Source organism: Daucus carota, chromosome 7, assembly GCF_001625215.2.
Source record: "Daucus carota subsp. sativus chromosome 7, DH1 v3.0, whole genome shotgun sequence".
Classification (NCBI taxonomy): Eukaryota; Viridiplantae; Streptophyta; class Magnoliopsida; order Apiales; family Apiaceae; genus Daucus; species Daucus carota.
The window spans coordinates 21,161,724-21,172,662 of NC_030387.2; the positions used below are offsets into that span (position 1 = coordinate 21,161,724).

Consider the following 10,939-nt stretch of genomic DNA (forward strand, 5'->3'; position numbering starts at 1 on the left):
GCCTGATTGGATGGTGATTAATTGCTTTTATAATGGCTTGGGTCCTCAATCGAGGCCAATGCTTGATGCAGCATCAGGTGGAGCTCTATGGGATAAGAACTATGATGAGGCCTATGAGTTGATCGAGATGATGGCTGCGAATGAATATCAGAATCCTACTCAGCGTCTTCATCAGGTCAAGGCAGCAGGTGTTCTAGATCTTGATGCTACTACAGTCTTGACTGCTCAAATTAAGGCTCTTACTATGAAGGTGGATTCCTTAGCTAACTTGGGAGTTCAGCCACCGCCTATTGTTTGCGAGCTTTGTGCGGGTGCATATTCTTCTGATCAGTGTGCTATATCTAGTGAATCCGCTCAGTTTGTGAGCAATTTTCAGAGATCTCAGCAGCCAGCTCAGGCTACCTATCACCCGAATAATCGGAATCATCCGAATTTCAGCTGGAGCAACAATCAGAACTTCATGCCACAACAGCAGCAACAGTTTCAGCAGCAAGGATCTAGACCTTTTAACCCTTCTGGTTTTCAACAACAGTTTGCCCAGGCAGCAATTCCATCCACCTGGATTCCAGCAACAAAATCATGGGGTGGCTGGACAGTCTTCCAATGAAAGATCAGAATTGGAAGAATTAAGAGTAATGGTTAAAAGCCAATCGGTGTCAATCAAGACTTTGGAGAATCAGATTGGGCAAATTGCTAATGCGTTGATTAATAGACCACAAGGAACTCTTCCTAGTGATACTGAAGCCAATCCGGGTAAGAAGGAAGTGAAGGAACAAGTACAGGCTGTCACCTTGAGGTCCGGAAAGGTTACGAAGGATAAAGAATCAGCAACAGAGCGCAATAAGGAAGAGAGTGATCAACAGGTTGAAACACCCGTGCTCTCATATGAGTCTGATAGTGGAAAAACTGTTGTTGAAGCTGACAAGAATAAAATCAACGAGGAAGCAAGCAAGGATTCAGCCGAGAAGTCTAGTCCTAAAGCTGATATTGGGGTCAAGCAAGTATATCCACCTCCACCTTTTCCGAAGAGACTTCAGAAGCATAAGCTCGACAAACAATTCGCTAAATTTCTAGAGGTTTTCAAGAAATTACAAATCAACATACCTTTTGCGGAGGCTCTAGAACAAATGCCGAGTTATGCTAAATTCATGAAAGGTATTCTTTCTCGGAAACTCAAACTTGAGGAATTGGAGACTGTGGCTTTGACCGAGGAGTGTAGTGTTGTGCTGCAGCAGAAATTACCTTCGAAACTCAAGGATCCGGGGAGTTTCACAATACTGTGTACCATTGGACCATTGTCATTCGACAAGTGTTTATGTGACTTGGGAGCTAGCATTAATCTGATGCCATTATCTGTCTTCAAGAAACTTGGTTTGCCGGAGCCAAAACCTACAACCATGTACTTACAACTGGCTGATCGGTCCATCACATACCCGAGAGGTATAGTGGAAGATGTCTTGGTTAAGGTGGATAAGCTCATCTTCCCTGCTGATTTTGTCATTCTAGACTTCGAGGAGGATGAGAAGATTCCCATTATCTTGGGAAGGCCATTCTTAGCTACAGGCCAAACTTTGATCGATGTGCAAAAAGGAGAGCTTACAATGAGAGTTCAAGATCAGAGTGTCACTTTTAAAGTGTTCAACACAATGAAATTTCCAACTGACGAAGAAGAATGCTTTAAGGTGGAGCCAATAGAAGCTGCAGCTTATTCGAAAATTGACCAGAGGCTGAAAACTGACATCTTGGAAAGGGTTCTAACAGGTGAAGCTGAATTCGGAGATGAAGAGGAAGCAGAGAAACTTCAGTTCTTGAATGCATCCCCATGGAAAAGGAGGTTCGATATGCCATTCGAGTCTCGTGGATTAGCAGAGCTTAAAAATTTTAAGGAGCATCTTAAACCATCTATTGAAGAAGCTCCCAATTTCAAACTCAAACTACCACCGGATCTCTTAAGTGATGGGCAATTTAGGAGGTTGTCACGACGCATAGATGACATGCATGACATTCACTGCCGTTTTGAAAAGGATTTGTCTCAGGCTCTTAGGAGTGCTTTTCGAGCCATTGGTGTTGAGGTTGATTGGCCAGTGTTTGGAGATGGCATGGTGTCTCGACCGCCTGATCCGCCACCCGAGGAGGGTGATCCTCCCGACATATAGGTACGTGTCTATCCTTATTGTCACCTTCAATGAGGACATTGAATATTTTAAGTTTGGGGGTGGTAATCTAAGGATTAGTAGTAGTGTGTCTTCATATAGGTTGTATGATGCATATAGTTTAGTATAGTATCTCATATTGTTTGCATATTAGTACGCTTTTTCATATATATGCTTGTGTTAGTATGTGTTAGTAGTTTCATATAGTTGCATGTGCATGAATCGTGAAGTTGTGTTCCAAGTTGATGTCCTATGATGAGTTTATGTGCATAATTTCTTGGCTAGTAGTCTTGGTCATATGTGATGCCTTGTGCTTGGAAACTACTTGTGTGAAAATTGTAATTACACTTATGCTCTAGAGGTAAGACTTAGACTAACTTATTTCTTGAGTCCTTGCATTGAGTCGAGCGTAGAGTTTGGATTATTCCCTTTTTGAACTTGGAGTTTGTAAATCTTAAGTTTGGGGGAGTTAAGAGATGAATATGCCTTTCTAAAAAAAAAGAAAAAAAAAAGAATAAAAAAGAATAAAAATTATCAAGTACTCCTTTGAGATCAATGGGTAAAATGCAATGTCATGTGAAAGGGACGATCCATGTACTTGTGCTGGTATTAAGTGCAAATGTATTAGAATAAGCAAATTCTTGGTGACTTTTCACAACCCTTGATTACTGGAGAATTACTTGATTGAAAAAAAAAAAGAAAAAAAAGAGAGAATAAGCAAAGTCGAATGGCGGTCGTGACTCACTTACACTGAGAAGCGTCCCAACCTTAGACTTAGCAAGAAAAAAATAAAAAAATAGAAAAAATAGGAGAGGCATAGGAATTTTTTAGTGACCCTAAATTGTAGTTGACTCTTTAGTAAATAAGTGTTTAAACCTGATTCTGATTAGCGGCTCATAGTGAGGACTCTGTTAAAGTTTGATGGTCTTTGTTTTGTTTCACTAGAGAGCATGCTAGCACACACGATGCACTTCACACTTGTAGGGGAAGCATACATGGCTAATATGTGAAGGAGATGAATGCCGAGAATGTTGCATATTCTGAGGATGCTATGTTAACAAGGATTACACTTTATGATTCGATTAGATGTAGGCATTTAGTTGCATTCATGCATTGCATTAGTAGTATTTGTGTGTGTGTCTATGCTTGAGGACAAGCATCTGTTTAAGTTTGGGGGTGTGATAAGTGGATTTTATATCCACTTGGAAGCCTTCGTTTTGGCTTAAATCGATGGTCTGGCCTCAAGTTTTTGATGTTTTTGATATGTTTTAGTGTTGTGTTGTGGAGGTTTCTTGGAAGGAGAACGAAGAGGAGATTCATAGCTTCAAGTGAAAAAAACGGCGAAGCAATCGGATGCATGAGGAGAAAGTTATGGACTCGGAAGCATTAGGGTGCAAGGCTGCTGTTTTGGCGCAGCCGCCCCAAATCTGGCGCGGCCGCCCCAACTCCGGGATGGGGGACTGCCTCTTTGGCGCGCCCGCCCCAACTTTGGCGCGCCCGCCCCGTTGGTGCGCCCGCCCCAACTTTGGCGCGGCCGCCCCACGACCTGAGCGGGAATTTTGGCCCGAATTGCCCGTTTTTGACCCGTTCAAAGGCCCGTTTGCTGGGAAACTTAAAGGATGACTTGGGGGACTTAAAAGATAACCTAGAAACATTCTAAGGAGCACGTGATGGCTACGGAGAAGATCTAGATTCATAGTTTTCTTTTGTCTTCTTCCAATTAGGCGATACCTTTGGATGCTCATTTCGGATTTGTTTCTTAACTCTTATTCTAGTACTTTGATTTTGTTTTTCCTATTCAGTACCATGTTTACATTCGAACCCATGATGATGAGTGGTTCGATTATGAACTAATCATTGTCATGGGATTTTAGCAGATTTATCGATGAATTTCAGTAGTTAATTTGCCTTGTTCATATCTGATGGTTTGATTTCCTCGTATTGGTTGTGCTTACTCGTCTTGGATGCGTAGCTAACATCTAGGATTGTTTGTTAATCTTTGTTGAAGCGACAGTGAATATATTGATTTAGAACTTGCCATGCAAGCATAGGTTTCGTGTTCGATAACATGACTTGTGATGTGATTTTACCCATCTTGCATCGCCCTATGTAATCTTGATAGATAACTTGCTCTTCAACCGTTATGTTTTCAAATTCTATAGACATATAGGGTCTAAGCATAATTGGTGTTTGTTTACCTTCTATCTTAATTGTGGATGTGTAGCAGTATGGTGCACGTATAACGACAGTTAGCGTGTATCAGTTTCGTGTACTTGGGTGACGTGTATGCGAACACGTTCTCAGACCCGTAAAGAAGCATTGGTAAAAGCAGAAACGATAGTGAGCAATACAATGGGTGACCAACCACCAGTACCACCAGTGGCCAATGATACTAAAGCTCTTAAGGCTTTCTCTGAGCCTAAAATCAATGACATTCAGTCAAGCATTATCAGGCCAGCAATTCAGGCCACAACTTTCGAGATCAGACCGAGCACTATTCAGATGGTACAGAACTCAGTGCAGTTTGGGGGTTCTCCAACTGAAGATCCTAATACGCATATTCGGGACTTCATTGAGATATGCGACACTTTCAAGTTCAATGGTGTTACTAACGATGCCATCAAATTGAGGTTGTTCCCATTCTCTCTGAGGGATAAAGCTAAAGGTTGGTTGCATTCTCTTCCTGCAGGATCTATTACGACATGGGAGGTGTTCTGAAATTAAAATTCTATAAGAACCAAAATTTATGGAGCAGTAACTAAATTATGATTCTGTAACGGAACTAAATTTTGTAGAATTATGGTTTTATAGTACAAGGTGTTTTAAAACTAAGATTCCGTTATAGAACAAATTTATAGAGCTTACAAAATTTTGGAAAAATTGTGATTCTATAGTATGAGGAGTTTAAAAATTAAGATTCTGTAATAAAACCAAAGTATGGAGTAGTAGATAAATTATGATTATGTGATTCTACAAAATTTAAAATGTTCTGTTATGAAGTAATAAGACTATCTATAGAAGTAAGTGCTTCCTCTGTTAGAGAGTGCATTGCAAAACCATAGAATTTAATTGAACCATTACTTTCTGTTAAGTCCGGATACGATTGTAGAAGGGGGGGTTGCATACAATCGATACCAAATTATCGCGGAAGTGAATCTGATTGAATATGACTTGTTAATCAGATTATAATTAATTAATATAGCAATGTTTGAAGTCGTTATATAATTAAAATGGTTCAGTTTTAATGTCCACTAAAGTTCGTAGAATAAATTCGACAGGGTATATTCTAGATTTAGTGATTAAAACAACCGGGTTATCAAAGCACAGAAAACTATGGATATAACGATCAAGCAAGTTACGAACAACTTGAAAGCTTTACAAATGCTTTGAATATCAAAGTGATGAACACTTGAAATGAAGAATGCTAAGCCATATATATAGGCAAAGCATTGTACTTGAAAGACAATGAAAAGACAAGAGAAATAAGCTTGCAAAGACAAAACAGGAAGGGTAAGACAATTACAAAGCAAGGGAAGACAATTACAATTGTCTTGCAAGCATAAATCACAGCAGTAAGACAATCCATTCCTTCGGTAGGACAATTTAAATTGTCTTGGCAAGCTAGTAACATTCGGCCAGACAATTTAATTGTCTAAAAGCATCCACTTGACATTGTCTTGCTGTAACAACATGTATTCGGTAGGAAAATTTACATTGTCTTGCTGACATCCTGATTTCTTCGGTAAGACAAATGAATATTGTCTTGGTTGCTTTCTTGCAACATTCAGTCAGACAATTGATAATTGTCTTGGCTGTTGCTACATCATTCGGTAGGACAATTTCAAGGAAATTGTCTTGCTGGTCTTCATTCATTCTTGAAACAAATTCGGTAAGACAATCTTGGATTGTCTTACTGAGTTTGTTTTGATAATTTAAGGATGTAATTTGACATATATATTAAATAGAAAATTATCCACTTAATTAAGTTAATCATATAAATTCAAAAATAAAATTAATTCGAGAGTGAATTAATTTAATAAATAAATTACATAATTAATATAATTATTTGAGAAGTGAAATAATAGTCTATTAAATATTAAATCACCCAATCTTCAGTAGAACAGCTTCCGGTCTTCTTTAAACTTTTAATAACTTCTTCTTGATTTGTCGATCGATCCACTACACCAAATATGGCCTATTGCAACCCTAACATACATTTGTGTTGCAAAAAATGTTGCAATAGATAAAAAATTTGCTACTCTATTGTAATATTTTGCAAAGTGTTGTATAAAATAGAAAAGTGTTACGAACGAACTTGTCAAAAACAAAATTTAGACCAAACGCAATACTTTTAAAAATGTTACAATACATAGTTTACAATTTGGCTGAAAAATAGGCGGGGGCTTCAAGTTTAATGGCGGGATATGAAATTTTGGTACCAAAATTTTATTACACATAAATTTTATTACACAAAAATTCTATTACAGTATCCTCAACTCTCTCTCACACTCTCTCTCACACTATCTCTCTCCACCACTATCTCTCTCGCGCGCATCTCTCTCTCGCTCATTGCTCTCACTCACCTCTCTCATTCATCTCTGTGGCTCATCTCTCTCGCTGGCTCAACTCTGTGGTTGATCTCTCTCGCTCACCTCTGTGGTTCATCTCTCTTTCTCGTCTGCTTTGAAAACGTCTAGAGGAGTAAATTAGAGCTTCGATTTGAGGTAAAACCCCCAAATCTTTTTATATGTATATGTATGTTAGAAGGTAGATTCTGTTTGCATGTTGAAAATTTAGAGCAAATTAGGGCTTTTTTGTATATTTGTTTATATGTCTGTGTAGGATTAGTAGTGAATTTGTTGGTATTGTGACTTAATTAGGTCTGATATTGTGGGTATTGTGACTTAATTAGGTCTGATATTGTGGGTATTGTGACTTAATTAGGTCTGATTTTATATATATATCTGTGTGTAGGCTTTTGTATTAATTTTGTGGGTAATTTGATGTGGCAAATGATATAGGCCTGATTTCAATTTGTGTCAGCTTGTTCTGTTTTTGTGTTAATTTTGTGACTAATTATATATAGGCAGGGGGTCATATGTGTAATATTCTGTTTTTGTGTTAATTTTGTGACTAATTATATATAGGCAGGGGGTCATATGTGTAATGCTCTGTTATTGTGTGGTTAATTGTTTGAACAATATTTATGTAGAAGAATGGATGTAGAAGGAAAGAAATGGTTGTCGTTTCCGAGGTATAGTGAAATATATAGGCAGGGGGTGATAGATTTTGTTAGAAATGCATTTAAAAATCATGCCGTAGGAAATGAGTTGAACTGCCCTTGTAGGAAATGTAGTAATCGATTCTGGAGTGGTGCAACTGCTATAGGTGACCATCTGATATGCAATGGACCTTCTCCACAGTGTGTTGATTGGATTCATGAAGTCTCGATGTTTAGGACAGACCGTGTTGTTGACGAGATGGAGACTGATCATATAGGTATGGGATTAGGAGATGAGTTTGATGTCATGCTACATAATACATATGGTAATGTGACTAGTATTGGTGAAGATGGAATTAGAAAGGGATTAAATGATGATGCGAAGAAATTTTATCGACTTGTTAAGGAGGGTGGCCAACCTTTATATCCTAACTGTAAAAAATTCACTCAATTGAGTTTTATAGTTAGGCTTTACCAAGTAAAGTGCATTCATGGATTTAGTGAGGCGGCCTTTACTGCGTTACTTGAGTTGATAAAGGAGGTTTTTACCGATGTAAATCTACCATCGTCGTTTAGTGTGGCAAAGGGTATGATTAAAGACTTAAGTCCTGGTTACCAAAAGATACATGTATGTCCAAATGACTGCATGCTCTTTTGGGGAGAAAATGAGAGGCTGGATAAGTGCACAAAGTATGGAACATCAAGATGGAAACTACATGAAGAGAAAATTGATTCGGTTGAGAACATGGATCTGTTAAAAGAATCTAAGGTCCCAGCAAAAGTAATAAGATATTTTCCTTTAAAGCAAAGGCTGCAAAGAATGTTCATGAGCTCTGATTTCTCTAACTCAATGACATGGCATGCTTCAGCAAGGAAGAAGGATGGAAAGTTAAGGCATCCAGCTGATGGTGAAGGTTGGCAGTCAATGGATGCCAAATATCCTGAGTTTGCTGTAGAAATTCGAAATGTAAGGTTGGGCTTAGCATCGGATGGATTTAACCCTTATCGATCAATGAATATTTCTCATAGCACCTGGCCAGTTGTCTTAGTAAATTACAACCTTCCACCCTGGTTAATCATGAAACCGGAAAATATTATTCTATCAACCTTAATCCCTGGCCCTGTTGGAGTAGGTAATGAAATTGATGTATATATGCAACCCTTAATTGCAGAGTTGAAAGAGTTATGGGGTGTTGGTGTTGAGACTTATGATGCAAGGTCTAATAGCACATTTAAGCTACACGCAAGTCTCCTTTGGACGATAAGTGATTTTCCAGGATATGCAATTTTATCAGGATGGAGTACGAAAGGTAAGCTGGCGTGTCCTTTATGCCACTATGAGACCTCATCAAATTATCTAAAATATAGTAGAAAGGTTGTCTATTTGAACCACAGGAAATTTCTTCCTCCTGACCACAAGTGGAGGTCTGATAAGCGCAAATTTAATGGACAAGTGGAAGTTCTAGCTGCTCCTGAAATGTTAACAGGAATGCAGGTAGAGGAGTTGTTGTGTGGTTATGAGAATGATTTTGGGAAGAAACATAAAAAGCAAAAGTGTTCTTCATCAAACAGCCCTTGGAAGAAAAAATCCATTTTTTTGAGCTACCATATTGGAGTAGTAATATGGTCAGGCATAACCTTGATGTTATGCATATTGAGAAGAACCTTTGTGACAAAATTTTGGGGACTTTGTTAAATATTGGGGGTAAAATAAAAGATCACCTTAGTGCTCGTATGGATATGGAAGAAATGGGGATTAGAAAGATTCTCCATCCTATTAAATGCGGTGATAACAAAAAAGTTGAAATTAGAGCAGCAAGTTTTGATATGACAAAAAAGAGAAAGAGATTTTTTGTTCTGTCTTCATGAATGCGAAGTTTCCACATGGATCGGTATCTAATATTAGTCGTTGTGTTTACATGAAGGAGCGGAAGATAGCAGGTTACAAGAGTCATGATGCACATGTTATCCTTCAATATTTATTGCAATTTGCAGTGGTTAAAACACTTAAACCTGAGGTAGCAATACCTTTGATGAGGTTAAGTGCATTCTTAAGGGGTATATGTGGCAAGGTCATCGAATTAGAAGATGTTGAAAAGTTGCAGAAGGAAATAATCGAAATACTTTGTGAGCTTGAAATGATATTTCCACCTGCATTTTTTGACATAATGGTTCACTTGCCTATTCATTTATGCAAGGAACTCGAATTCGGTGGACCTGTGCATTTGAGGTGTATGTTTGGAGTCGAACGATACTTATGCAAACTAAAATCTTATGTTAGAAACAGGAGCAAACCAGAAGGCTCTATAGCAGAAGGCTACATAGCAAATGAATGTTTGACATATTGTGCCAGATTTTTTAATGATGGAAGTGAAAATATAAATGATCCTCAGGATGGCAACAAAGATGCAGGGTATCCTATTGGATCTGGTAAACATAAAGAGGGGAAATCTATACATTTGGAAGGAAAGATCTGGATCAAGGCTCATAGATACATATTATTCAATTGTGATAATGTGGATATCGAGATGCTAAAAGAGTAAATTCTTATATATATGCAAGAACCTAATACAAATTTGTTCTTAGAAGTCTTATAGGTGTCTAACTGTTGATTATTTAATCCAGCGAACACCTTCAATTGGTTCAAAAAGATGCAAAGTCACAAAAGTTTAAAAGGGAAAGGACGCATACAATTGAATTTCACAAGTGGTTGAAAGAGGTAGTTCAAGATAAAGAAAATATTTCAGTAGAATTGTCATGTTTGGCAAAAGGGCCTCTTCATGCAGCAAAGAGATTTTCTGGTTATGTGGTCAATGGATATAGGTTTCACACCAAGCGCAGAGATCGTAGGTGTACGACACAAAATTCTGGTGTCTTCCTCACTGCCCTAACCACTAGTTTCGCTAGTGCAAAAGACCAAAACCCGATAGTAGGAGATGTAGGTTACTATGGTGCAATTGAGGACATCATTGAAGTCGACTACTGGGGAGAATTAACTGTTGTTCTTTTTAAGTGTTGTTGGTACAAAAAAGGTAAGGACTGCTATGGCCTAACAAGAGTGAACTTTAACCAGCTATGTCATAAAGAAGATCCTTTCGTTCTCGCTACACAAGTCCAACAGGTCTTCTATATACAAGATCCTACTGACAAAAACTTACATTTTGTTATCAAGAAATCTCCAAAGGATCAGTATTCTGAAGTGGAAGATGGGATGGGTTCAGTTGAACATGTTGCTGACATAAATGTACATGACGTTGATCATGTTATTAATTGGTGCAGAGATGACATTCCGACAAAGCAAATACATGTTACACCTGACGATCCAGAGGACGATAATGCTGAAATATTCTAAAAAATAGAGAACTTAGTTCCTAGATTATTGTTGCACTTGCTTTTGTTGTAATCTTCAGTGCTTGAACACCTACTTAATTATCATTGTTACTCATTTAGTATGTAATCACTACTGGAAAATGAACTATTTCTCGCTTGTTTTTCATTAATTGTTTTCTTTGATAAGTTTGTATGCAATTAGTTATTTCTAGCTTTAAGTTTACAAGATTGATTT

The 10,939-nt window shown here is 37.9% G+C and overlaps 1 protein-coding gene across 1 annotated transcript; it reads left to right on the forward strand.

The window, feature by feature from the left end:
• The first annotated feature begins 7,369 nt into the window (after positions 1-7,369).
• Positions 7,370-10,726, forward strand: LOC135147931 (uncharacterized). Its single transcript, XM_064081987.1, has 3 exons — positions 7,370-8,930; positions 9,370-9,913; positions 10,000-10,726. Exons 1-3 carry the CDS (start codon positions 7,370-7,372, stop codon positions 10,724-10,726), a joined length of 2,832 nt encoding a protein of 943 aa, XP_063938057.1.
• Positions 10,727-10,939: the final 213 nt, after the last annotated feature.

Coding starts and splice junctions, on each gene's coding strand:
- LOC135147931 (XM_064081987.1), top strand. CDS start 7,370: ATGGATGTAGAAGGAAAGAAATGGTTGTCGTTTCCGAGGTATAGTGAA. Junction 8,931..9,369: donor GAAACATAAAAAGCAAAAGT/GTTCTTCATCAA, acceptor TGCAATTTGCAG/TGGTTAAAACACTTAAACCT. Junction 9,914..9,999: donor GATATCGAGATGCTAAAAGA/GTAAATTCTTAT, acceptor TATTTAATCCAG/CGAACACCTTCAATTGGTTC.